This window comes from Calidris pugnax, unplaced genomic scaffold (genome assembly GCF_001431845.1).
Source record: "Calidris pugnax isolate Ruff unplaced genomic scaffold, ASM143184v1 scaffold133, whole genome shotgun sequence".
NCBI classification, from domain to species: Eukaryota; Metazoa; Chordata; class Aves; order Charadriiformes; family Scolopacidae; genus Calidris; species Calidris pugnax.
The window spans coordinates 2989626-3016108 of record NW_015090977.1 but is presented as its reverse complement, the minus strand read 5'-3'; the positions used below and the strand labels follow the sequence as shown (position 1 = coordinate 3016108).

At 52.1% G+C, this 26483-nt stretch overlaps 2 protein-coding genes across 4 annotated transcripts in view; both read right to left on the bottom strand.

The window, feature by feature from the left end:
- Positions 1-50: 50 nt before the first annotated feature.
- PRPF8 (pre-mRNA processing factor 8) lies at positions 51-19962 on the bottom strand. 2 transcript variants are annotated; one of them, XM_014953288.1, is made up of 43 exons: positions 19892-19962; positions 19662-19771; positions 19414-19582; positions 18264-18428; positions 17947-18165; positions 17165-17377; positions 16760-16885; positions 16577-16682; positions 15882-16072; positions 15579-15698; positions 15311-15500; positions 15010-15129; positions 14557-14691; positions 14317-14446; positions 13740-13936; positions 13435-13641; positions 13184-13347; positions 12694-12820; positions 12391-12583; positions 11851-12038; positions 11398-11636; positions 10774-10920; positions 10322-10532; positions 9899-10015; positions 9566-9813; positions 9203-9382; positions 8601-8736; positions 7846-8015; positions 7396-7525; positions 7066-7212; positions 6664-6824; positions 5811-6002; positions 5072-5309; positions 4701-4829; positions 4007-4120; positions 3690-3863; positions 3241-3434; positions 2660-2899; positions 2423-2564; positions 1939-2079; positions 1567-1706; positions 1243-1445; positions 198-352 (listed from the first exon to the last, which is right to left on the bottom strand). In XM_014953288.1, exons 2-43 carry the CDS (start codon positions 19759-19761, stop codon positions 198-200), a joined length of 7008 nt encoding a protein of 2335 aa, XP_014808774.1. In that variant the 5' UTR covers positions 19762-19771; positions 19892-19962. The 2 variants fall into 2 exon arrangements, with proteins under 2 accessions (XP_014808775.1, XP_014808774.1); XM_014953289.1 differs by lacking the exon at positions 19892-19962 and having other exon boundaries at positions 51-352; positions 19662-19761.
- A 1788-nt stretch (positions 19963-21750) lies between these two features.
- Positions 21751-26483, bottom strand: part of TLCD2 (TLC domain containing 2) — a 6278-nt gene continuing 1545 nt past the window's right edge. Inside the window, exons 2-5 of one of the 2 annotated variants that reach the window (XR_001413257.1) lie at positions 26123-26205; positions 25175-25257; positions 22677-23614; positions 21751-22523 (exon numbers count right to left, since the gene is read on the bottom strand). Coding sequence is in view for 1 of the 2 variants with exons in the window: in XM_014953071.1 (XP_014808557.1) it covers positions 23237-23614; positions 25175-25257; positions 26123-26205 (544 nt within the window). In the remaining variant the exon portion in view is untranslated. Of the gene's footprint in view, positions 23615-25174; positions 25258-26122; positions 26206-26483 lie in introns of both variants that reach the window. The other variant, XM_014953071.1, reaches the window with a different exon arrangement.

Genomic DNA, 26483 nt, shown 5'->3' with positions numbered 1-26483 from the left:
CCGCCCCGTCCGGGGCCGCCCCCGCCGAGGCGGGATCTCAAAGGACGCGCTCCCGTTGGTACAAAATTTATTGAGCAACTGGATGGGGGACAACAAGGCGAGAAGAAGGGGGTGGGCGGGGAGGATTTTTGGGGAACACACAAACACACACAGAGGCTGTTGAATATCAACAGTACTAAGAGTGGGGCAGGGCAGGGTTAGGCGTAGAGGTCCTCCCGGTCGGCGGAGTAGACCTCCCCCTCCTGCAGCAGGGCGAAGTTGAGGAAGTGGGAAGGACGATGGACCTCGTGGTAGAACTCCTTGGGGTTGGCGAGCTGCAGCTCGTACTTCATGTTGGGGTCGTGGCGAACACCTACGAGAGAGAGGCCATCAACGAAGGGTAATGAAGCCCTTTAACCCTCATGAGATGAGTATTAAGCAGACCATGCCCAAAAAGAGAGTTCTCTCCTTCAGAGAGTTGGGGGAGTTCAGCTCCACAGAGACCTTAGAGGCCCTTGCAGTCCCTAATGGGGCTCCAGGAAAGCTGGGGAGGGACTCTTGATGAGGGAGCAGAGCCACAGGATGAGGGGGAATGGTTTTAAACTGAAAAAGGGGAGATTTAGATTAGATATTAGGAAGAAATTCTTCACTGTGAGGGTGGTGAGACACTGGAACAGGTTGCCCCGAGAAGCTGTGGCTGCCCCATCCCTGGAGGGGTTCAAGGCCAGGTGGGACAGGGCGTTGAACAACCTGCTCTGGTGGGAGGCGTCCCTGCCCAGGGCAGGGAGTGGAACCTGATGGTCCTTAAGGTCCCTTCCAACCTAAACCATTCCATGAAAATCATCACCCTTTGGATTCCTCCCCATAGAGCCATCTATGGGGATGTCCCCATAGTCTTCCTCCAGTCAAGTGTTTTATCTGCCCCTCTCCCCTCAGTCTGTGCTTCATCCCTACTGGGCACAGCTTTTCTCCTGCATTTTCCATTATCATCTCTTCTGCCTGACAGGGATTAATTATTCAGTGGCAACAGACCAGACAAGCCAGACAGACAAGATGTCCATTTCCCCTTCCTCAGTCAGAGTTTGCTCTCTTGCCACTGAAAAAATCGTTGAGAACCAACATCCCAGTGCTGGTACCACTGGTGTCCCTGCCAGTGCTTTGAGGAAGGTCAAGCTTCCGAGTGGGAAAGAAATGCTTTCCTGAGGAGCTACTTCCTTCTCCTGGCCTTGCCTCCCCTCCTCTCCCCTTCCCGGGGCAGCTCACCCATGAAGTTGTAGTTCCAGGACCCTTGTGCTGGGACCATGAAGAAGCCGAGGAAGCGATCTGACAGCAGCATCTGCACCCTCTCGTAATGGGATGGCAGGTAGCCCTTGGGGTTGTTCCCTTTGTCCGTGTTCTGCCTGCCCCACTCGTAGCCGCTGGGGGTCAGCTTGTAGGCCGTCAGCGTGCAGGAGCCCGGTGTAAAGCTGGAAGAACCGAGAGATGGGGCCGGTCAGAGCGATGTGGGGCAGAGGAAGGAAACCAGAAGTGAGCAAACACCCCCCTTCTCTGCCAGAGGGGACGCACAGAGGCCTCCCTGCCTCTCACCTGCAGGTGATGATGATAGTCTTCTCCCCATCCCAGGAGGGGTTGTCAGCCATGACCTTGGCATGGGTGGTGACGTCCTGCGGCGAGAGCTGAGGGGACTCGTTTGGTTGGGTGTGAATCCAGCCCAGAGGTTCCATTTCCTGAGAAAAAAAAGTGTTTTAGAGAGAAAGGAAAAATGTTTAAAACAAGAGGGCTTCAAGCATGGCACAAAGAACAAGGACCGAAGGCTGCCCTTGCACCCCATCTCAGACCAGGCTGGGACCTGAAATCCCACATCCACAGCAGACCAAGGGAAGCTGCCCCACCACTTTAGGTCCCCATGACTGGAGAAGGTGATCTTCCACCCACGCTGGGAGCAGAAGCTCAACTCACCTTGAGATATTCGTGCTGTGGCAGCTGCCCCGGGAGATGGACAGTCTGGTGTGTTCCCCACTGGGGCACCATCACAATGCACCGGATCTCCTTCACTTGGGGGTTATCAGGAGGGCTCACTCCATAGAGGTAACCTGCAATCTAGGAACACACACACACCAGCCTCAGAAGCAAGAAGAGACCTCCCTGTAACTGTGTGAGAGTGGGTGGGCCCTGTCCTATGCTCATAAGGAGAGTATCTCTTGGCCAGCAGGTTCTCACTAGAAGAGGACATCACAGTTCTGTTCAATGCTGAATTTCCTGCCAAGTCTGGACCACGAGGAGCCACCAGGACCTGGCTAGAACTTGTCTGCTGAGCCATATTGCCAGTGTCTGTCTCGAGCTCAGAGGGCTTCACGAGCCCCAGCCCTTGGCCACTAGGTCCTGACTGGTGTGTGCCCCAGCAGCGTGGGCTACAGCTGTAACACACTCGTTGCACACTCACCTGGGCCCGCAGATCTGAGATGCAGATGAATTTCTTCAGCACATTCTTGGGAAGAATGTAGGTGTAACCCGTTTCCTTGATATCATCTGATGAAACATAGATGTGGTTTGTTCGCAGGTGGAGGTTGGCAGCAGAAATTGCTCTGTGAAGAGGAGACAATTATTAAGAGGGGGCACAGACCCCTTTCCTGAGCCTTCTGACCTCCTCCTCGCCCCACAGCCCTGTCTGCTTCCCTACCTGACTCGCCACTCTGTCTTGGAGGAGAAAGTCTGGGTTTCATAGTTGCTGGTTGTGGAGGTGATGATTTCATCCCCGTGTTTGTTGACAGTGCGGGTCTGCGTGGCCGTCAGCTGCGACTGCTCCTTGGTTTGCTTCTCAATTTCTGCAATCTGCTGTCTCTGCTGAGAGGGGGCAGAGATCTCCATGCCCAGGATGATGTCTCGGATCTCTGACTGAGTCAGGGATGCAACGTTCACGCTGGAAGGGAAAACCCACCCAAGTCAGGCATTTCAAAATACACCCTGGACCCTTCTCATCAAAGCACAAGATCAGAACATTCACCCAGGGCACTATGAAAAACCAAACCACAGCTTTTTTAGACAAGAGGAGGGACCAAATCACATGATGTGCTGATCAGAAAAGGTTTGGAGCAGACATTTTTTATCTGCCTTACTAGAAAGCAATTAATAATAATAATAACCAGCTTCCCTACAAAGCTGACAGTTCATTGCCAAAGGCTCTTGAAAAGTCTTCTACTCTCCACAGGGTGGATTCTGGCCACAGAGCAGGAAGGAAAGGCTGGCAGGATTATGGCTTACTTGTTCTTCTTGCCATAGTCAGCAAGGATGAGATCCTTCAGCTGCACCTCCACCTTGATCCACTCCTCATCTGTCAGGGTTGGCCAGATGTGGTGAGGCTCTGTTATGGTTGTCTTATCTGGCTTCAGAATGACTTTGGCTCGATCGTTGTTCACATGCAGTGCCCGGAGAATGAGGATCAGACGAGAGAATGCCTTGGAGAAGAAAGAAAGTTCACAGTTAGTCAGAAAGAAGGAAACCAAATACACATAACCGTAGTACAGCACTCCTCTGTTTGACAACACCGACATCACATGGGAAGTGCCAGTGGAATCAATCTGAAGGTAAATCCAGGCAGACCCAGAGGGAAGTGCTCCCAAGCAACAAGCTGTGAGGGATCTCTGGAGCCCTGGCTCCTGCCTCAGTTATCAGTGGCAAAGTAAAATGCAGACTGGGCCCGTTGTGCTTACCGTGTAGGAAGAGATGGTTTTCAGCCAGTCATCGTAGAGATTGAAGAGAACCATCTGGGGTTCAGTGGCCTTCAGGATGAGATCACCGAACTTTTCCACTTTGAGACAGGCCTGGAAGGGCAGCTGCAACTCTGAGCCTTTGATCACAATATTGGGGAAATCGAGCAAGTGCACCTGGAGGTTATCGAGAAGAGGAATTAGCTCACAACTACTGCAAAACATCTGTCCAGATAAAGTCCTTCACAGGAATACAGGACCCTTCTGCAGCCTCCCAAAGATTCCACAATGTCCCCAGAGAGCAGTATCTGCATCGGTACCTCAAGTGGGTCCAACATGCCCTTCCGTGTCACTATGATCTGCTTGGGCTGCTCCTCCACAGGAAGAGATCGAATCAAGGCTGCCACTTCCTCAGCAGTCTTCCACTTGGCCAGCTATGGAAAGACAGCAGGGTTAGAGAAATATCTCCCCACAAACAGCAGCGTCTCCATGACTCTGGGAATGAGAGAGACTCAAACCAAATTCTAAAAATACGACTGAAATTATGGCCTGTTCCAGATCAGTGACAAGGCCCAGCATTTCCCTCTCACTGATCACAGAGGGCAGTTCCCATTCCTGGAGTTCAGTTACTCCTGACTGGCTCAGAAAAAATAGCTGGCTGCTCTGCCTCCCTGGCTTTGTCACCTGAGAGCCTCCTCACTGCACTGGATGTACGGCCAAGCGCAATGTGATTTGCTGTCCCAGTGAGCACAGCCCTGTTTCTCAAGTCCCACGTGAAGATTTAAGCTCTTTATGCCTCAAAACCCTTGCAACATCAACACCTGAGCTCTTTTACTTTTACACCCCATGCTAATGCCTTCCTGAGCACAAGTTACACATGAGAAATTGGAGCTTTAAACTTGTCGAGAGGCAGGAAGCTGAAGATCTTTACGATGTCTTCTGCTCAAGTGAGCATCCCCAAGCAGTCAGAGCCCACCCCCAGCTCACACAGCCCAGCAGAGAACCAGGCCCTACCTGTCCCAGACGCTTCTGTCCTGCCCACACAGATGTGTGGATGATCTTCAGGAAGAGCTGTCCAGTCCTGGGGTTGAAGATGAAAATGGCTCCATTGATGGGTTTTGTGGTCAAATTCCCTTCAAAAGTCTGAGAAAACAAGCAAAAAGTACAATGGGATGAATGTAGCCTGTCCACACACACCTGACTCCCTGTGTGCTCTGAGCAGGAACTGTACCAGAAATGCACGAGCTGCTTTGTGCACACTGCAAAAGTGTGGGTCCATGTTGATTCCTAGTTTTCCATCACACGTGTCTCCACAACCACCCCGAGCAAAGGACACTTACACTCCCTGTCCTTTCCCTCTCCCCGAGATACACCTCTGGCCTCACCTTGTGAATGGTCACTCTGTAGACATTGGTGTCATCCACAAACCAGATGATTTGGTTGGAGAAGAGCTCTCCGTAGTTCTGGGAGGACAGGTAGGGTTCTGTGGGCTCAGATGAGTACAGCTGCAGCCCCTTACGGATTCGTTCTCTCAACACATACAGCGCAGGATTCGCTTTCATAATTTTGGCCATAGCCTGCTGGATCAGAGGTTTGCTCCCAGGGAACCAGTTCCCATAAGCACTGAAGAGGAAAAGAAACAGAAGACCTAGTTGTTGCCATCAGCTCTGAGATGAAGAGACAACAGCTATGCACAAGTCTTCCCATGGCTTTTCCCAGTGGGAACCCACAGCACTCCCACAAAAGCTGTGTTTTCTCTAATAAGCACACTGGTGCAGAGGACTGCTTGCTGGGACTTTCCCCCTTAGTTTTCCAGTGAAGAACAGCTGCCCCCACTTGGAGGGGGCCTTTAAACAAAGCCTGTCCTTTAGCTCCGAGAAGAGTCGGACAGAAATCTCCTAAGAAAACTAATGATTAGTGAGCTGGGAGAACAGAACCTTTATTACTGAATGAGCAAACATGGGCAACATGAAAGCACTGCCTAGATGCCCCATCCCGTTCCCTGTGCACCACCAGCTTCTGCCTTCTCCCCTCATCCTCCTGCCCAGGACACAACCCAGTTTGGAGACACGCTAAGACACAGCCAAAAACTACCAGTTAAAACACAGAAGATGCAGATCTCACCTGTGCAAGTTATAGGCCAGATCGATGGCAATGAGCACCCCGGTGGGAGATGGGTAGATGCTCATGTTGTCCGTGGTGTAGTCCAGGAACTTGGCTCTTGCGTAGCGCTCGATGTCATGGGAATCGTAATCTCCCCAGCGCAGCTGGATATCTATCCAGTACTTCTGAGTGGTGGTGCTGTCCATCACATCTCTGAGGAGAAAACAAGCCAGAACCATTTAATCCTGCACAAAACTCTCCTGCAGTTGCCGCGTGTCTTTGACGGAGAGTAACTGCCACCAAGGACGAACACTGAAGCCAGCTACAATCTGCACACCGGCCCAAAAAGGGACTCCAGTGCTCTTTTCATACAGCAGCTGAATGCAGAAGCTGTTCAGAGAAACCCTCAGCCATCGAGGTTCAGCTGTAGGTTTAAACAAAGCAGTAATTACTCCTCTACTCTGCAGTCACAAGGGTCATCTCCCCCGGGGACTGTATGGTGAAGATTCAGCCAAACTGAACACAGCACGAGGGCAAGACAGTGTCCAACTCACTCCAGACTCTGGTTCTAGGACAGCCCAGCTTTGTGGGGTTTCCTGAAGAACCTTTCAGAGCTCCTAAACTCAGGGGAAAGATCAGCTGGAGAAGACAACAGCAGCAACAAGTGTCTTCATGGTTTGCAGAAGTGCTAGGAGGTGCTGCAACCATCTACCCAAACAAGCCCTGCACTTTGCCAGACATGATTGTGTCCTCCTGTGTCCCCAAAGAAAACCAGCCCCAGGTGCCCAAGACATAGAGCTTTGGCTCAGGATGTCTGGCTCAGCAGCTCTGCTCTGCAGGAAGATCAAGGAGAGGGAAAAAGGGAAACACTCACTTGGAATCTGCAAGCAATGAGGGACGTGACACATTCCACTTATAGGAAGCAAAGAGAAGGATATCTGCACACGAGGAGTTCATCTTGTATGACTTCCTGGGATGGATTGTCTCTTTCTGCACTGTCTCAATCTCCAGAGCATCCAGCTCTTGATCAAACACCTGGGGAAAAGGCAGTCAAAGATGAGGTGTGTTCAAGCAACCCAGCTACAGAATCCATCCCCAACACAGAGCTGAAACAGGCACCCAGGAAAATCCTGCTTCCTCCTCTTCCCTGTCAAATTGCTTAGGAAGGGGTAGCCCTGCTACAATCCCCAGGACAATCTCTGTTGGAGGAGGCCACTGGTACACAAGCAGCACGCAAGCATCGCGCAGAAACAAACCAAGTCAACGTACTCCTCACCTGACACAAATCCATGACGATGCTCTCATGGATCTTTTGCCACAAGTGAGCTCGGAAAATCTGAATGAGAGAAATCTTCAGGGTGGGGATCTTGCCGTGCATAAAGATGCCCGTCAAATCCAGCTGCACCTGAAACCCAACGTACACCTGCAAAGGAAAAGGAGCTGTGAGAACACCCAACAGCACAACTCATGAAGTTTAGAGAAGCAGCAGGTACTTGTTAAGGGGATTTAGCTCATCTGTAAGAGGTGTTCTGAAAGAATTAGTTAGATCAATTCACTACTCTCAATTAGTAGAAGTTTCTACAGGTGCAAAACTCAAGGTACTTACGTTGGCTCTGTTAATGGTAGGAGACCACCACAGGGTGAATCTTCTGTTTGGAATTTGGTTCAAACCCGATCTCTGGGCATTGGTCAGCTTCTTCCACTTCATGGACTCCTCAAAGCCACTGGCCTTCTCCCTAGAAGGGGCAGACAGTCGGTTGTGTAAGATGTCCCTCATCTCCGCTAACTGCCACGTCCCACACATAACAAAGACAGGGAACACACACACCGGGAGCGGGGAAGATTGTTTCATGCAAAGAAATTGCCATAGATTTCCATGCTGAAGTTCAGTTACAACCCAAATCCAGGTGCCCTCACAACTGAACTGCACAGTGTGCTCAAGGACCGAAAAATGGAAAAGGCTCAACAGAACCAGCACAGCTTGAGCTGAGGACTCCTCCTGGTGCACCACTAAGCTCCAGTTTGCAAGAGAACGCCACACCAAAGTTTCTCTTACCAGAAGAGACCCTCCCATGTGGGGAAGTAAGTGCCCTTGAAGAGAGTGTGCTCCAGGATCCCTTCCACCCCACCAAGGGCCTGGATCATATCTGTGCGGTAGTTGTTGAGGTTCCAGAGTTTCCCATCATGGCGTTGATGTGTCCACCAGAACGGGTTCTGTTTCAGGACCTGGAGACAACAGCACATTAGTGAGCAGTTTTGTATTCAGATCGTCTACCCTGACTGCACTAATTGCAGGAACCAAGATGATGATGATGATGATGATGTCAGATAACAAGTAAAAAGCCTCATTCCCCCAGTCCCGGAGAACACAGCTTATCTACAACACCAGTTTAGTCAATACTACTATTCAATTCAGACTGCAAAATTCTAAGATGATGTTTTTATCTTTCAGGGACTGACCTTCTACACAGCCACCATTAGAGGCTTTAAATAATCTTTCCACTGTTATTAAAACTTAAGATTTTGGAATGTTTGTTTTGGGACCTTTTTTTCCATCTCCAGAACTGATTTCTTAACACTTGGTTGCGCTAAGCGTGGTGTTCCCCAAGACACTACAATCTATTGAAATGCTTCAAAAGTAGTTAGCTACAGATTTTGGAGCATTTGGTTCTCAATGGCCTCTACCAGTTCCAGCACATGGCTCTAAGTTCTTCCCACAGTAGACAGACAAGGAAGTGCACCTGCAATGACGCAAGGTGAAAGGCCATTGTCTGAACCCCACGCTCAGCCAGAGAAATCCCCCCTCAATACCTGATACTGTTTGAAGTCAGTCCTGACTCTCCAGCCTTTATCATAAGCTAAGGTATGGCGGTCCTTCTGGAAAAGGGTGTTAATCCGAGGAATTCCCCTGTCCCACGAGTCCTCCAGATCCTCCAGGGTCAGACGCCTGCAGAAAAAAATCCCCAGGCTTTGTTACCTCTCAATTTTAGAGCAATGCGTTAATGAATATTTCAGGTGATGAGATCACAGAAATAATACAGACCTCAGGGCTCTGGCAGGAGATGTTCTAAAATGCCGAGCACTCAGAGGCTCAGCAAGGTGTCTATAGCCATCACTATGAACACGCTGATGTCAAACAGCCAAAGGGAAAAGCCTTGCCCTTCTAAGTGCACAGAACTAACTGCAAACGGGTCTGATGTCAGCTTTTCCTGGCACCACCTGGCATAGCATTTCCCTCAAACTGTGCCATGGGTGTTAACAGCTGCCTGCAGAGCCTGCACCTCCTCCAGAGGTAAGACAGCAGCTTTGTGGGTGGCCTAGGGAGGTCTCCAGAACCCCGAGACAGTGCAGTATTTCCCCCCACTGCCTGTCCCCACACACACACAGAGATTTGATGGCACATGGAAACCCACCTGTTCTGGGCTATGGCCTCTTGTCGCTTGAGGGCATACTCTGCCCACACTCTCTGAGAGTCAATGAATTCACTCTCCCAGGGCTGGATGTAACGATACAAATTTGGGATGAGCTGGTCTTCCTCGTGACTCATTCCTGAGCGGAAGTGAGTGATGCCAACATCTGTCTGCTTGGACCACCTGCAGCAAAGAAGCACGAAGAGTGAGGTAGGAGCAATAGGAATTCACAGGTCACACTGCCATACAGGCAACATATCCCTGTAACAAGGCATGGTTTAGAGCTCTCACATATTTTTATGGGAAAGAGTATCTAACAAAACCCCCAACTCATGTAGGCGTTTAGGACAGAGCAGCACAACTCACCTCAGGTCAGACTGCGGAATGAGAACGTGGCCCATGGAGAGCATGCCCAGCCCCCCAAGCTCTTTTGGGGTGTAAAACACCACCGGTGGAAAACGGCTGGGCATTTTGGAATTCAGACCAATTTTGATTCGAGTCTGGATTTTATTTTCACACTTCACCAGCAAATCAAGCAACTCCTGAGTATTTACAACGGCTTCCCGGAAATATGTCATCAAGCCAATCAGAGCTGTGTTCCATTTATTGACAATCTAGAAAAGAAACCAAAGGATCAGTTCTCAGCCCCTTCTCCAAGCACCTGCAGAAAGCTCTGTCACACAGCTCCTCCCACCTTACCTTAGTGAAAGTTGTGGAGCCAGATGCCATGAGGATCTGCCTCACTCTGTTGTGAAATCTCTGCATAGACTCGTCGTCCACACGCAGGAAGCACTGAGCTGTGCGCTCCTTGGTGACCTACAGGAGCAAGGGGACATCAGTTCCCTCCTGGGAGCTGTCTCTCCAACTCAAGAGAGCAAGATGAGCTCTTGCCATCAAGCATTTATGAAACATGGGGAGAGAAGAGGCCAAACAGCACCCTCTACAGTTTCAGGTCCCCGCTCAGTCCCAGCCAAGGATTTCCCACCCCTCTTGGGAAGGAAAGTTCATACCCAGCCCATTTTAACTACCTGCTAGAGGTCCCAGCAGGTCCAAACCCTGCTTTGATGCCAAGTACGGGCCAAGCAGGGACTACTCTGCCACCCTGCCAAGCCCTCACCCTACCTCATTCTGCAGGTTCCAGACACCGTCCTTGTGGGTGAACTCCTCGTAGCTGGTGCGACACTTGGGCAAGATGCGGCACTCGAAGCCACACATGTTAAACAGCAAATTGGGGTTATCCTTGCTGTAAACGGACACGAAGCTGTTCTCCCACTGCACTGTGGTGACGGACCGTGGCAAGCGGTTCTTGATATCCCAGAAGACAGCACGACCACTGGAAAACAAGATGTGTGCAGTGACAGGCTGTTACTGAAGCGGAACAGAAACTGAGCAAGTTCTCAGTGCTTTCTGAGGGCTACAGTCTCTCACACCCATCACTCACTGTCAAGAATTAGAACACAGACCCCTCATCTCTCTTCTTACCGAGCACCTGCCTACCAATCTCCAACAGTTATTTATTACAACTCATTTTCCCCCCTTCCCCTCACTTGTTTTTTCCAGGTCGTAGCACTTACAGGTTCACATCATGTTTCATGAGGCGCATCCGAGCATCCCGGGGCCAGCACTTCTTGTTGTTGTAGCCCACGATGTTCTCGTTGTTGGGATCTGGATGCTCCGTCAGGTACCGCTGGATCAAGTCTCTTGCCTCATCTGCTGTAAACCTGGAAATGCACACAACAGGATCCAGAGTTACAGGACCAACTTCTCAGAACATCAATCTGCCCAAACAGATAAGGACTTAGGGATATGAACTTGCTGTTTGCCATAACACATTTGAAGGTAACCATCTGATTTCTGTATCCTCCCACTGAAGGGGGCTTCATAAAATTTTATGTCCACTTGCTAGGAAGCCAGAAAAGGCTTATTTTACCAGCAGATAATCTCTAAGAATTTAACTTTTGACATTGCTGCTTTTCTACTGATCCAGTAAAGCTGCAGAAAAGCAAACTGAGAAAGCAAGAGGTGTACAGACACCCAGCTGTTCTGGCAAGTCTGTCAATTCAAATATTCCTGATCTGTCTTAGCAAGGAGAACAAAAGCTTGGAGTGAGAGCGCGCTAATTCCCACTTTCACAGCATCTGCTGCAAGATGCCAGAACAAAAGTTCAGCAGAGGAAAGCAGGGCCCCAGAGCTCTCACCTGAAGAAGATGTGGATACGGTCGATGTATCTGCAGAAGAGGCGAATGGGATGGGCCACCTCGGTGGCAATGTCTTGGAAGCTGAGGAAGTCATTCGGCATCTGGGGAGGCCCGGCCATTTCACTGGCACGGTGCAGACCCAGCACCAGCAGGTCCATCACAAGCCCATAATACTGGACAATGAAGGAAGCAAACTGCAGCCCACGGATAATGCCATAGGAGTTTGTGTGATTCATGTCCTGAGGAAAAGAAAGGAAATTGTGAGAACTTGACTGTCACAATAGACCAGAGGCCTTTTACCTGAGCAGCTGCTCTTTAGCAGGACCCAGAAAGGTTTTCTTACTCCCTCATCACTTCTTTCTCTGCTAAGTCTTGTGTTCCCTACTCCCCCATGGGCTCAAAACCTCTTCATTTTACAGTCCACACAGCCCCTTTCCTGACAGCAGTCATCACCTTGTAGTTGATCACCACGTTGTTCTTGGCTGTCATGTAGTCAGCGATGTTGTGATCAACAATAAGACGCAACAGTCTGTTGAGCAACGTCAGGTCAATCTTCTCATACATCTTCTCAAAGCGAGACTCCAGCATCACATTGCATTCGCCTTCGCTTGTTTCCCAAACATCTTGCAGATTATTGATGCCTGAGGAGAAAAACAAGCACGTTGTGTTACCTGCCACAACGCATTTCTCAGAGTGCGGAAGCACATTCTGGGCACAGGTATTTCCTGTAATGTCTGATTTTTCGGCCTCTGGTCCTTCCAGGCTACCCAGAAATGGGAACAGAAATACGTAACCAACCACAAATGCTATGGAAGTTCTCCTCCTCCAGTATATACTCATATATATATATATAAACCTACAAAATACAGCCTCTTATTGTAACTATTAACTTCAAGTTGCATATATGAAAACTCAGCTCCCAAGGGGCCCCGTAGGAAGCAAGTTCCCAATAAGAAAACTCATTTTTTGCACAGAATACAAGATCCCACTAACCTTGGCACCACTTGTACACCAACAGTGGAGGAGGTTCAGTGTCAGCAGGTTTGATCCAGGGAGGGAAAAGTCGTCGCTTATCAGCCTCGTACCACAAGTACTGATCCAGATAGGCATCTGTGATTTTCTCCAAGGGCTCAACATCATAAACAGGAACTAAGTGGCTGTAGAGATCCATGAACTCAATTCCCACCTAAAAAAGAGGCAGCAAAACTTCTCTGACAGGGAACACGGAGTCTTAGCGTTTAGCTCCTCAATGCAGCATCATTTTTAGTACTGTCTGGCTTTCACCAGGACACTCACCTCCTTGAAGGCTCTCTGAGTTAAAAGGTGTCGTTTGATTCTGGACAGAGCTTCATGAGGATTATCATAAGCCTGTTCAATCAAGCCCAGCTCCTCTCTCTGCGACTGATTCAGGCGAGATTTCACACTGAAAGTGAGAAAGAACAGCTCACGCACCCAAGTGTGAACAAACCACTGTATTAAACTGATGAAAGACACTGTTCAACCCAGTGGATCAAGATAAGATCAGTAACTCCTCACAACCCACATCCCCAGGATGCCCAATGACCTTTACAAGCACGGTACTGGTTTTGCCCCAGGTGGCAGAGTCCATGAGGAACCCCCAGGTGGCCTTGGCACTATCACAACCTATGGCCTTTACCAGTCCATCAGGGTTAAGTTTTGCAGCACACCAAATTCCAGGAATAATGGATAACAAAATAGCTTCAGGAGCCTTTCCCAGTGCAGATGTCTGCCCCTTGGCAGAACAGAGTCACTTCCCAGTGCTTACCTGTAAGCTTCCTTCAGCCTCTCCAGGGCTAATATGAGCAACTTGGTGTCGTGCTTGTAGGACAGCGGGGGGAAGGGAATGGGTGAGAACCTCCTGCTCTCCAGCCAGTGCACGGTGGTTGTGTACACAGCAACAGCCTCTTCCGCAGTGATGTAAGGCCCATCCTGCAGAACCACAACACCAGCGTTAGTCAGTGAAAGCTTCTCTATGAAAACCACCAATTTGGGCAACCTCAGGCAGGACAGAAGTACCTTCAGGTAATTATGCTGCCGTTCCTGCTCAGCTTTTAAGTAGAGCCTGGTCAGCCGGCCCAGATTCTTCTTACAGACTGTTTTGTCCACAGTGGCACCCCGACGGATCCGCTCCCTGTTGTAGTGAGCTGTATTTGTCCACCAGTCAGCTTTTGCCTTCACGTACCTCAGGATCATGTTCTCAATAGGAGTGGGCAGCCCTGGCACCTGGGGAGGGACAGTGACGTGAGGGAAGCAGGAGTGAGAAAAGCAGTTCTACCTGGGAGATGTTCAAATTGAACCGAAAGGCCAAGTGGGAGCCTTACCTTCCAGGGGATATTGGCCTTCCAGCACCGCCAGGCCTCGCTCAGATGCTGCAGGATGGTTCTGGCTTTGTTCTGTTTGATTCCTTCTGGCATCATGTCCAGAATGTCATGCATCACGGCTGCCCTCAGCTCCAGGTCAAAGTGAGACTCCACACGCTGCTTCGTGACAGTCTTTGCTACACCCTTTGAGTGACGGCCTGGAAAAAGCAAAGTACCTCAGCAGTTCTGACATTATCAGGCAGCGCTTCTCCTTCTTCCCAATACGGGAGTGCAGGGAGGTGCAGGATGTCTGAAGAAACTACACTGCCACACCATCACTGCTGAGTTTGGAGTAGATGATTAGGAGGCTGTGGATCCCCTAGTGCTATGGAGCAGGGAATCCCACTTCCATTTGGAATCTACTCTGGTGGCACTGGCCTCCTAAGAGCTCTAAACCAGTCACTAGCTCTTGGGATCTATGGAGCATGGGTACGGACCACTGCTTGGAAGAGAAAACTGCAGTTCAAGCTGGTAAATAAACAGTATTAATCTTTACCACACAGTCCTCCCACGTCCCAGATTTACACAGTGTGCTGACCTTCAAACTGCCTGGCCAGCAGATTCCCCAGCCAGCGTTCCAGCAGCGGCGTGATGCCTCTCATGAAGAACAGCCATACTCTCCAGCCTGGAGCCCAGAAGCCACAGCCAGGACCTTTGCCCACAGGCCCCTGGAAGAAGAGAGATGAGGTAAGAGCAGGTCACTTATTGACACTCCAGAATTCCTCCCTCGTTGCCCAGTTTACATCAGGTGACCATCATGTGGAAAAGTAGAACTTACTGTGTTAAACCTGTAGTAGATCAGATGTTTCAGGTCCTTGCACATCCGAATCTGCCTCATCAGTTTGTACTTGTACCGGTACATTCCTGTCAGCTGACCCACATGGGCAAAGATGTACTGCAAGCCATCTGCCAACTGAAACACAGGCAGCACAGTTAGAGATAACAATGAACCCTACAGGCATTGCCTCAAGAAGCCAGGTTTATTTCACAGCCAGGAGCAGAGTGCATTAGGCCACACAAAGCTCCTAACACTGACTCACACAATGATCAATTCTTATAAACTAGGGTAAAAGCAGAATTTCACACAATGCTGCACGCTTCCATTGTTCCCCCTCTTTTCTGTAACACTGCAACATTCAGGCATTCTGTGTGTTTTATGTAAGTCTGCCCAGATACTCCACTCCTCTCAACCTCCCCTCCTTACTTTAAAAATTAAAAAAAAAGAGCCTACCTGAAATGCATCCACATTTCCAAGTCTGTATTGGACATGGCTGTCCACCACCAACTTAGTGAGCCGCAGAACCTCTCGGCACAGATGGAAAGCGTTACCGAAACGAGATTTCTTTCTTTCCTGGAAGAGACAAAAATCCAGGATTTATGTAACAGCATTATATAAGAGTGAAACAGCTCCAATTTGGTCAGTCTGTAACAACAACCCAACAGTCGAGGCACTGTGGTCTCTTACCACACTAGGTACTTAACAATCTTCAGCTAAACTTTGCTCTTGAGTAAAATAGCTAATGGATTGATACCTTAGTGGTGAGGGTCTTCACGGGCTTCAGGTTGAAGTTGTAATCCAAGTGAAGGTAGTTCAGGTTCTTTCTGTGGATCAGTAAGTTCAGCATATTGTAGCCCTGGCGACACACCTGCAGGCCAACTTCCACCCAGTCCAGCTTCGTCGACTGGAAAAACTTCGTAGCCTTGAAGGAACGGAACAGGTACCTGGAGAGAGCAGAGAATACCATCAGCTGAATCCCCTACAAAGATCAGGAGTTCCCCACCAAACAGACCCCCACTCACCTCTTCTTCTGGGCCTTGGGGGGTCTGTGTTTGAGCGCATTCAGAACATAGTATTTCAGTAGTTTCTGATAGGAGACCCGCACTTTCACTGGCTGGCCTGCTGGGCAGTGCTCACGGTACCTGGGCATAAACCATACTTCAGTTTTTCAGGTTAAATCACATTCCTTCAAGAACAGCAAGTCTCCAGAAACTCTCCTAAAATCTCTAGAAACCAGTCACCGCAGGATGTCTTTATTTTATTTTCATCCTAACCTGATAATGTCACAACCACTAGAACTTCCCTTCCCCCAGGGAAGAACTCACCAGTTCTTGACCAGTGGGATATCAAGAGCTCTCCGAGTCCTCCCAGACCTCAAGTTGAAGGGCCGTGGGGCCCACAGCAGGGCGATGCCGTTGGCCGTGTTGTCTGTGTAGAGCGGGGTATCCTTCAGGAAAGGTTCCACAAACTCTGGCAACTCAAACTCTTCATCATCATCAGGCAACGGTTCCTGACTCTGAAAAGCAGGAACACCACACAACGTCAGTTTCCTGGTTGCTTCAGCTCAGTTTTCAGAGTTAACCAAGTAAAAACCATTTCTCTGCTCTCACGGTAGAAGTGTGACAGGGCTGAACATCAGAGAAGCAAAAAGCACACTCTACAAGGCCCCAGTGGGCCTGAGAACTAACTGGCTACTACACCCAGAGCTAGGTGTCATGGAGGTAACTCAAGGGAGATGTCAGCTCCGTAATAGGCAACAAAAAGACAAATAACCTATCAGAATACTCTAAAATAACAGTTAATTGGGCTGTACCCTACAGAGACCAACTGTGCAACTCCAGAAGTAGAAAATGTCTACAAATGACAACTGTGGGGGGTTTTGTGAAAGGGCTATTGTTTTCTCCTGAAGTACCTACATGCGGGTGCGCCACTATCAGAAAGAAGGTTACAAACAAGATACTAAAGCCCCATCACCTCCACAGGTGGGGTTTATCCCAGGCTCTCTTGGACAGTGACCCACCTTGACAGAATGTCTGTGTGAAATGGGGTTGATCAGCGGATCGAAGTAAAAAGCTGGGAGATCAGGATCTTCTGTTTTAATGAAGACGACGTTTGGAGTGTGATACCTACAACAAACAATAGGTATTAGAGCACCGTGACAGCTTTCTTCTCCTCACCCTGCTCTTGGGGCTGCTGCACTCACCAGGTCAGGTGGACGTGGTGTGGCAGGTTATTGTACAGGTACGGGAAAGCGATTTTGTACTCCGTCCTAATTGGCTGCCTGATGATAATTTTGTTGATGTCATTAAATTCATTCCAGTCTTCATCCCTCAAAAAAGACAAAAAGAAAATGTTATATGAACATTCAAGGGGACAGAAAGGCAAACACTTTTGACTGAAGACATGATATCAGCACTTTTCCTTCAGCCTTCTCTTCACATGAGCAACCATTCAGTGTCCAAAGCAGCAAGAACATCACAGATTTAATGCTAAAGAGAGTGAACACCCAGGAATTGCTCACCCAAGGCAAGACATTTGATAACACATTAACCTTCCCATCCTTTTTCCCAGATAGCCCCTTATCTTTCCTCCTAAACCCAACACTTACTGAAGATTGATGTCTCTCACAAGAGGCTCAAACTTGGGACCTCCAGGAATGGCCATGTTGAGCGCCTTGGAGGTAAAGAATGCTTTCAGGTCAAACAAATAGAAATAGTTGTCATCCACGAGGTCAGTGAGCAGCTGGTTTGCCAGCCGGTAGAGCGTGGACATCATGGGGAGAGTGAACTGCCAACGCTGGTACGTTGAACCATTTACATACCTGTGAAAGAACAAAGCACACTCACTACACGGCCAGAAGAAAACTGAGCCTTTATCGAAAGACCAGAAATAACCAAAACAGCTTTCACTGCCCATCATTTGCTGAAAACATTAAGGACAGCTAACACATGAGCCCCTCTAAACAGATAGAAAGGCTGCAGACAATGGACTACATCTGCCCACAAAGTACTGACTACTCCAGTTCATCTCCTCCTCCATACCCAAATCAATACACAACATCAGTGCACTCCCAGCAAATATAAATTGGAATTCTAACTAGAAAATCCAGGTTGTCATCTTTATGGTATGGTAAGACCCAGAGTTTTACCACTCAACTGGGCAGCAGCCCTCCTTGACAGAGAGGCCATTTTGCCCTCACTGGATGCTGAAACGAGATAATAGTTTTACAACAATCAGATTCTCCCTCCCACCCTTGAAGGAAGGTTTTTCTCTCCCCACCAACATCACACGTAGCCAAGCATAACACAACCAAAGGTTATATACTACTATGTATAGGCAATTTATGTAGTGTGTTTGTTTCTCCCCCCCGCAGTGAATTGTGGCACGTACTTTCTGTTGTCTTTCAGTGGCTGGTGGTCATAGAACCAGTCCAGCACAGGGGCATCCTCCTCTGGATCCAGCTCGAGCTGAATCGCTTCCAGGGGCTCCACATCCAGGATGTTATCAGCATAATCCAGAGGGGGTTCTTCATCATCAAACGGGGGGAATCTCATCCTCTTGAAGTGACGCCTATCCCTCTTCTCTCGCCTCATCATAATCCACATTGACCTGGCAGAAACCCAGTGACCATTAAACATTGCTTTTATTGTGGATGCACCAGCGTTTGCTCACAAGTTCCCCCCAGGGCAAGGGAAGAAGGCACTTACCCCCACTGAGCAATGTACACCGGCTCTATGACCCAGGGGATCTCATTCACAAAAGAGATGGCGCCTGTGATATGGTACAAGACTGGAACATCTCTGATCTGCTCCCAGGGCATGGGCATGTTCTCCAAGAGCTTCAGAACAGCATGAGGCATATACTTCAGAGCGCTACAATCAGAGATCAAGGAAAATCAGGGTTGGAAGGGATCTCAAGAAAATAGCCATCCATCTGCGGCAATTACCTCTATACCTTTCACTCCCGAAAACTGCTCATCTAATCTGTTCATAAAGGCCTCCAGTGACAAATCCATGAACTTCCTATTCTATCCTTGTGCTTCCATGTATCAGGCTACAGAAAATTTTTCTATCAGTTTGGTTTCCGAGAGATTGTCACACATTAAGAATGTTACAAGCCAAAAATTTCCAGGTGAGTTTTCCAGAGTTTTTATGGGTAACGGTAAGTTAATGCAATGGATCATGACCTACACAAGAACAGCTCTCTGAACCCAGCAAGAGAAGCACTCACAATGCTTTTTAATTTTGCAAAAAACGTATGTTAGCTACTTCATACTCTCCTCCAACTTCTTGTAAGGTAACGTGTTACCCAGTGTAATACCTTTCTCAAAAATTCAAAGCAACAACTGGTGCTGGTCTCTTCTCACAGGTAATTAATGACAGAACAAGAGGGAACGGCTTCAAGCTCCAACAGGGTAAGTTTAGACTGAACATTAGGAAGGAATTTTTCACAGAAAAAGTGGTCGGGCATTGGAATAGACTGCCCAGGGAGGCGGTTGAGTCACCATCCCTGGATGTGTTTAAGGGACATTTAGATGTGGTACTGAGAGATATGGTGTAGGGGAGGACTATGTAGAGTAGGGCAGATGGTTGGACTTGATGATCCCAAGGGTCTCTTCCAACCTGAGTGATTCTATGATTCGCTTATGTTCTCCTGTGGTACCCTAGTGCCAACGGGTTATCCCACCCTCCTCGAGCTATTATGCCGCCTTCTACGTACAACTGACAAGGAAAACCCTATGGAGAAGGGGCTCTCCCTTCACCGATCAAGGAGGAACTTTGACAGGGCAGCAGAGGAGGCCTCAGCTCGGCTCCCCCTGTGTCACACTGGGGGGAGCTGGTGGGGGGGGTCCCTTACCCCAGGTAAACGCGCTTGTCGTGACGAAATTTCCTATTGGTCATGTCACCGTGGTCGCGGATGATCTTCCGGACGTGCTCGGGGGGCATGTCCTCCTTCTGCGCGTCCACGAAGCCGAATTTCCTCTTCTCCGCATAGCGCTTGGCCTGCAGCTGCTGCCACTTGCGGGCTGCAGGGACAGAGAGACGGCGGGGTCAGGCCCGTTCCCTCTGGGGGAGGACGGGGGTGCAGGGGCCGGTCCTACTCACCTTTCTCCTGCAGCTTCTCCTCAGACATGTAGTCGGGCAGCGGCGCCAGCGGGGTGGGCACCGGGGCGCAACCGCCGCGGTACGGGAAGACGGCGGCCATGGCGACGCACCTGTGGGGAGCGGAGAGGGGCTCAGGAAGGGAACAAGGCCACCCCCTACATCCTCCCCGCCATCCCCAACGCCCCCCCTCGCCCGTCCCCGGGCCCTCAACACCCTCCGTCCGCTCTCACCGGCTGCCGCGAGGCCCCGCGCTTCCCCACCACAATGGCGGTCCAGCGCCGTCGCCTCCGCGCCTCAGAGACCCGGATGTGGGCGGGGCGCGCAGGCTGGAGGGCCGTCCAATCAGCTTTCAGGCAGCCTCGGTGACAGCAGGCGCAGCCTATCAAAACGCGGGGGAGGGGCAGGAGGCGAGACCAAAAGCGGAAGAAGGAAAGGAAGTTGTGCCCGAAGTACACTTCCGGCGGGATGCCCGGCCTTCCCCGGTCCCGCCTTTCGCTGCTTTCGATTGGCGGAGAGACGCGACGGTGACAGCTGGGCGCCGGCTCTGATTGGACAACGCCGGGCGCAGATTACCCCACGCTTCCTATACGGGGCGCTGTGGGGCAAGGGGCGGCCTGGGGCGCGGGGGGAACCCTCGGCGGGGCGGTGTGTGTGTGGGGCACCCCCGTGGGGCAGGGCCTGGGGGGCTCCATCCGTGTGGACAGGGCGTCCCCAGGGCTTGCCCCCCACCCACTTAGGGCCTGGACCCCCACCCGGACCTGGGCCCACCATGCAGCCCCAGGAGGCTGCACCCTAGAGACCCCGGGGGGCGACAGCTTTCACCCCTCAGCCTTCCCCCATGGCCGTACGATGGCCCTTAATGCCTCAGCAAGTAGCCACCCCCCTTAGTCACCCCTTCCTGCCCCCCCATCCCAGGAGCAGAGATGCCCCCTGGCTCTCTGTGCTCGCCCAGCGCCCTGTGAGGACACGACATCCAGCTCTCAGGTGGCCAGACGGGCTCAGCCCCTTGCCACGGGCCACCCTGCAGGCGGGGGGGGGATTGCCCACCTGAGGGCTTTGGCACCTTGCCTTGGGGAGAAGAGCTTGTGCTGGAGGAGATCTGGGCTCCTGGGATGTGGGACGAGGCTTGAAGGGGGTGTGGGTGAGTGCCAGGCTGGGGCACAGCTCCCCGGAGAGTAATTCCCTGAGGGAGATGCTCCCTCTAGCCCCGTGAACCCCTTTATGGGGTGATGAGAGGGGCAGGTCCCTTCCCAAAGCTCTTCAAACCAAGGCTGTGGCCTTTTCCATCAGGAGGGATGAGCCCAGGGTAACCCGTGTCCAGCCACAGTAACTTGCAAAGTGGCCATTTATCCCACCGTAGCACTGTGGCAAAATCATGTCTGATTAATTGCTCTCAAGACAGGCTTCCCGGGCCCTCGGCCCCCTGTGCCAGGGGTACACGACACCCACGTGACGGCAGGAATGCGGGAACACAATCCAGGCCTTGAGAAACGTCCCTGGAGTGGGCAGAGGCCGGAGGACGGAGCCAGCGTGGCTGAGCGGGCACAGAGGCTGTGCTAAGGGGCAGGGATCGGCGGAGCAGCTCCTCAAAAACCGGGTGTCAAGGGGTCAAACCAAAGAGAAAGCCCCGGCTGCCAGCTCCGCAGCCGTGAGAGGCACGTGGGCACCTAAACACCGCTTCAGGTGACAAACCCAAACATGGAGTAGGTATCTCCACCACCTGCAAGCTTCCCTGCGCTCTCCACAAATAGAAACCTAAGCGGCTTTGGCCACGAGTCATCTCCAGCCTCCCACTGCCCACACGTATCGCTCGCCTTTCCCTGCCCAGGCAGAAGTGTGTCTGCTCCCCGATTTTCCTCCTCAAAACAAGCGCCGCCCACCCCAAGCAGTGTGTAGCTCCAGCCCGTGCCCCAGCTTTTCAAACCAAAGGAGAGATTTTGAGTTAAAAGGTAATTTGCCACACAAAGCACGACACATCCAGTGGATTTCTCAAAACTGGTACACATTAACCCCGAGTGGGATGATCATACACGGTGCTGGGCTGCCGGGGGACAGTTCAGTGTGAGGGAATCGGTGGGGGGGGAAAAGGAAAAGTGGGGTGAAAAAGTTGTAACATTCCAATTCCTTGTCCTAGGAAGCCTCCAGGGACAGGCAGAGCGAACCACGAGGATCGTAGCCTTTGCTGCAAGCTGGCGTCCAGCATCAGGAATGAGAGCAGGGAAGCCACGTGCTGGGTGCTCTGCCTGCAGCCTGCCCTATTTCACAGCTTTCCTCACCCTGCAGGTCGCGAGCAGCTCGGTGCAGCGGGGCTAAGGGCAGAGCCACAGCGGGAGCTGACACTTCTCCTGCTGCCATTTAGCCTCCCAGTTGCCAGCCACGAGGAAAAGTGCAGCCTCCCCTTGCCTAGGAGGGCAGGGGAGCATCAGCAGGAACAGGAGAAACCTTCATCTTCCTCCATAGGAAGGAGGGGGGGGGGAAACCCTGAGAGAGGTAGATTGTGCCAGTGTACAGTGTATTTTTACTCCGTGGCGGGGTGACATGGGACAAGAAATGCTGTGCTAAGCAGTGACACCCCTGCAGCAGGCTGGGATGCTGAGTCCCATTTTTTGTCTAAGCCCCTTCCCCTCAAGCCGTTTCATTTGCAGCCGTTTATTAAAAGCTCGTGTTAGTAAGAGCTCCTGCTGCCGGGTAAGAGCGTTACACTGGGCTCTGCAGCAGAACTTTTCATTCCTAATAAATGCCTAAATCCTAATAGATGCCTATGCCTGAAAACTCCACATCTGTGGGAAGCGACCATCACACAGCATCATCCTGGCCAGCGACTCACGCTCTCCCACGCTCATTTATGGGCACTTAACATATCTGGGAACAAAACAACATGGGAGAAGCTCCCGTTGTCAGGAGAACTTGGGCACCCATCCCCCAGCACAGCACTGCAGCATCTGCTGCCCAGTGCTCTGCCCCTGACCTGGACCCCCACCCAGCCAGGTCTCAGCCTCTCCCTCCATCACCCACCTGGGACAATCTCCTCGGGGAGGACTCATGAGCGCAGGATTTGGCTTTTACGGGCCCTGGCCTCGAGGGTGAAGCTTTGGAGCCTCTCTTGCCTGGTCGTGCTCCCATGGGAAGTGCCACGGAGAATGCAGGGCTGAGCACAAGTCCCCCCCGGCCGCTGGGACGCTGCGGGCTGCAGCACCGAAGGGGTTAGAAACACACTGAGGTGTTTGGATGTCCAGAAAAGCAGTGAGGAAACAGTCCTCTTCTGCTCCCTTCTCATCTCAGCAGTGCCTCGGGGAGCTGTGAGAGCTGTCGAGGCTTCTCTGAGCAGCTCCTGGTTGTTCAACCACATCATCCGAAGGTGCGGGGGAAGCAGAGCCCCAGTGCCTGGTCCACGAGCACCTTCCCTGCTGTGCAGGGCCCAGGATCTGCAGCCACAAGAAAAGCCCAGATGCTCTGTTAGCGTGGATCCTCCACGCAAGGTACTGAAACAGCCACGTTCACTCTCTGCTGTGCCTTGCTGCCCTCCTCCACGGGCTCAGGGCTGCTCATCCCCAGGACCTTGCAGGAAAGGAGGGTTATTGCTCCTTCTCCCGCTGCACTTCCCGGCTGGACTTGAAGAAGTCACTACGCAGCAGGCGGTAGAAGAGGATGATGTTCATGGGTGTCATGATTGCCATGCCCACCGTGCCCACAGCGTACGTCGCTGGGGGCACGTTCTCCCGATTGAGGAAGAGCCAGCGGGTCATCCAGGCCAGCGTGGCGATGCGAAACACCACGTAGGTGCCCAGGTTGATGATGCTGTTGAGGCGGTAGCAGGTGGTGTGCACCAGGTTGGCCATGAGCAGGATCTGGCGCAGGTGGAGGAAGATGGAGTTAATCTCCACCAGTAAAGCCACCAGGGCAAACCCGACGTACTGATGGAGCAGCACTGCAATACCAAAGCAGACAATCACCTGGGAAAGAGAAAGAAGAGAGGCTGAGCCCAGGAGCTGGTTGATCTCAGCTTCTGCAAGCCAGAGCCCTTCATGCTTGGGCGCAGTGTGCAGCAGAGATGGAAATGATTATCACACCAGCACCAAATCACTGGTCATCACCCCACACATATCTCTGCAGTGTGGCAGCCTCAGGCATGGGATAAAGCCTCCCCACCACCACATGAAACCTGAGCGGGTTTTTATTTTTCCCCCGTGGGAGGAGAGGGAAACATTTCTATAAACTCCAGGTTGGCAGAGGAGACAGAGCAGCCAGACCAAACCCTGCTATTGTGGCCTGGGGAAAGCAGTTGGTTGTGGCCCAGCAGGTTTTTCCACCCATGGGTGAATGGCTGAATGGGGCAGGAAGGGAGACATGTAGCCCAGGGCTACGGTTGCTGCTGGCTCAGGGATTCTCCCCAGCACAGGCACGAAGTTTTGGTGCATCAGAGCCCCATGGGATGCCCCGAGCATGGCATGAAGCACCCCAGGGGCTGCTGGATGCTGCAGCAGAGGATGGGGCTGCTGGGGACAGAGCTGGTGTGATTCCTGCCCCGCACCCTCCCTGCCAGGCGGGGGGACAGGCTCTGCCTGCCTGCGCTTTAGCACACTCGGTCCTTTCTTCAGTTTATACCATTAATGCTGTTCTCTGTATTGGCTCTTTAATGAGATTATCTGCTCCCTGCTTGTTAAGTCACTGTCCTGGCCTGAATTAGCTCTATTGTGAAAATGACCTTTTGACTCGTTGGCAGCAACCAGCAGAGCCGTGGGGCTCGCTGGGCTCTGTGATACAGCAGGTCTGACCATCATCTCCCCAGCTTCATCCCAGGTAGGTCCCAGCACTGCCCCTGACCCCCAGGCCCAGCAGACCCCTGTGCCTCCCCTTGTACCTTACAGCCTCTCTGCTGCTCAGCTCCAGGCTGGGCTGTACCATCCCCCTGTCCTGCAGCATCCACAACCCTCCAGAGAAACCCACGCTGGGAGCAGCCAGCAGCAAGGCAGGCAGAGGGCACTGATGTGGGGCTGCTGCACCACGGCTGCTCCAGCCACCCCAGCCCCACGGCCAAGGCTCTGACCTGAATGAGAGGAAAGCATCCCAGGGAGCGGGAGGTGGAAGGAGGCGATGGGCAGCCCTTCCTGGCAAAAGCTCAAGTGGCCGAGAGCTGGCAGGAGCTGAGACGATCGTCTGTGCCAGCAGGGACACCTGGGTCACTGCCTGTCCGTGCCACTGTTACATGTCATCCAGCCCAGCTGTCTGCCCCCCTACTCTGTGCACACTTGGGTTTTTTTCCTGTCCCATCTCTGGGTACCTTTTTGCAGAGCCTCAAGGAGTACACAAGTCCCACAGGACCAAGAGGAGCCCCAGGCTCTGCTGTCTGGGCTGCTGGGTTCCTCTCTCCAGGCTGGAAAATCTGATTTTCCAACAGGCAGTGAACACCCACACTAGCAACAGCAGTCACCCCGCTCGGGTCCTGCAGCCCCAGCATCCCTGGTGGCACAAGTGCCAGGGTCTGTCCCTCAGAGAGCGGCTGGTGGACTCACCACAGAGTGATGAAAGAGCAGCTCCCAGGACTGGTGAAGTTTCTGATTGCACAACATGTCCACAAAGTCTTCAAGGAAATAACCTGGGAACAAAGAGGCTGTGAGCAAAGATGGGGCCAGGAGGGATGTGCCAAGGGACCCTCCCTTGCCTCAGGAATCTCTGCACCCACCTGGGCTGGGCAGCACCCCCAGGGAAGTGATGGGCACAGCTCAGCCCAAGCCCTGGATGGGTGGTGAGTCACGCACAGAGCAGGATCACACACAGCAGGAGAAAGAAAATTGGTGTGTTTTGGGTCCGTGCCCCTAGGGAGAGGCACTAACTAACTGATCACTTGTATTTGTTCCCTGAGAAGGGTGAGAGGGAAGGCAGCACACGAACCCTCGCCCGTGTTACTGCCCCGATATCAGATTCCACCCCAAGTCCTTTCAGCTTGGAGCCCTTAATAGCTGCAGGATTTGCTGCCACCAAAAACCCCACGTTGGCATTTTAGGTCCTCAAACCTCCTTGCTGAGCTGTAGCCGTGCCAGGACGCCTGTTAGCACGAACCACAGGGCTGGTGGCACATCTGCAAGAAGGTGACAAGGGGAGGGGGAGGAAAGCCTTCACACAGCCAGAGGATTCAAAGCTCCTGGCCTCCACACCAGCAGGTTTAAATCAAGGCTTTAGGGGAATCTGCACCAACCCCTTTTTGGATGCCCCAAGCCCTGGCTGCCCCACGAGGATGGTGGCTGGCAGCCTGGTGCTCAGTACCTCCTGGCTGTGGGTGCTGTGGGACAGAAAGGAGCCACTGTCCTTCCCCAAGAATAGGGTGATTGTCCTGGGTGCCTGAGACATCGCTGCCCGCGACGTGGCTCGAGGGGCTGGTGTCAGGCACTGACAAGTCCCTGGGGACCCCCCACCCCCCCCTCAGGGATCAGAACAGGGGGCAGCCCACTCCCCCACCTCACCTACAGACACGGCCACCAGGCTGTGTGCCCCAGGGGGGTGCGTGCCCACCAGATCCTCGGACAGCCCAGGGTGGAGGCAGAACCTGTGGGGAGAGGAACTGTGAGTGCCGGGCAGTGCCTAGGGTTCCCCACTTCCCTTCCAGTGTCCGTGGTGCCCACTTGGTGCTGCTGACCCCCCCGGAGCCCTCCTGTCTCCCTTGTCCCCCCACGGCCACCCCTGTCCTCCTGTTTCCCCCAGTCTTCCTATCCCCTGCTGCCTTGGTGTCCCCCTGGTCCCCCCACAGCCACCCCTGTCCTCCTGTTTCCCCAGTCTTCCTATCCCCTGCTGCCTTGGTGTCTCTCTGTCCCTTGGTCCCCCCCG

Bases quoted from the DNA above. Each gene is read 5' to 3' on its own strand.
- PRPF8 (XM_014953288.1), bottom strand. From the start codon at position 19,761: ATGGCCGCCGTCTTCCCGTACCGCGGCGGTTGCGCCCCGGTGCCCACC. The intron at 8,737-9,202 runs GTGGGTTTCCAT...TTTTTTCTGCAG, and splicing joins GAGGCCATAGCCCAGAACAG to GCGTCTGACCCTGGAGGATC. The intron at 4,121-4,700 runs GTAGGGCCTGGT...GTCTTTCCATAG, and splicing joins GACAGAAGCGTCTGGGACAG to CTGGCCAAGTGGAAGACTGC.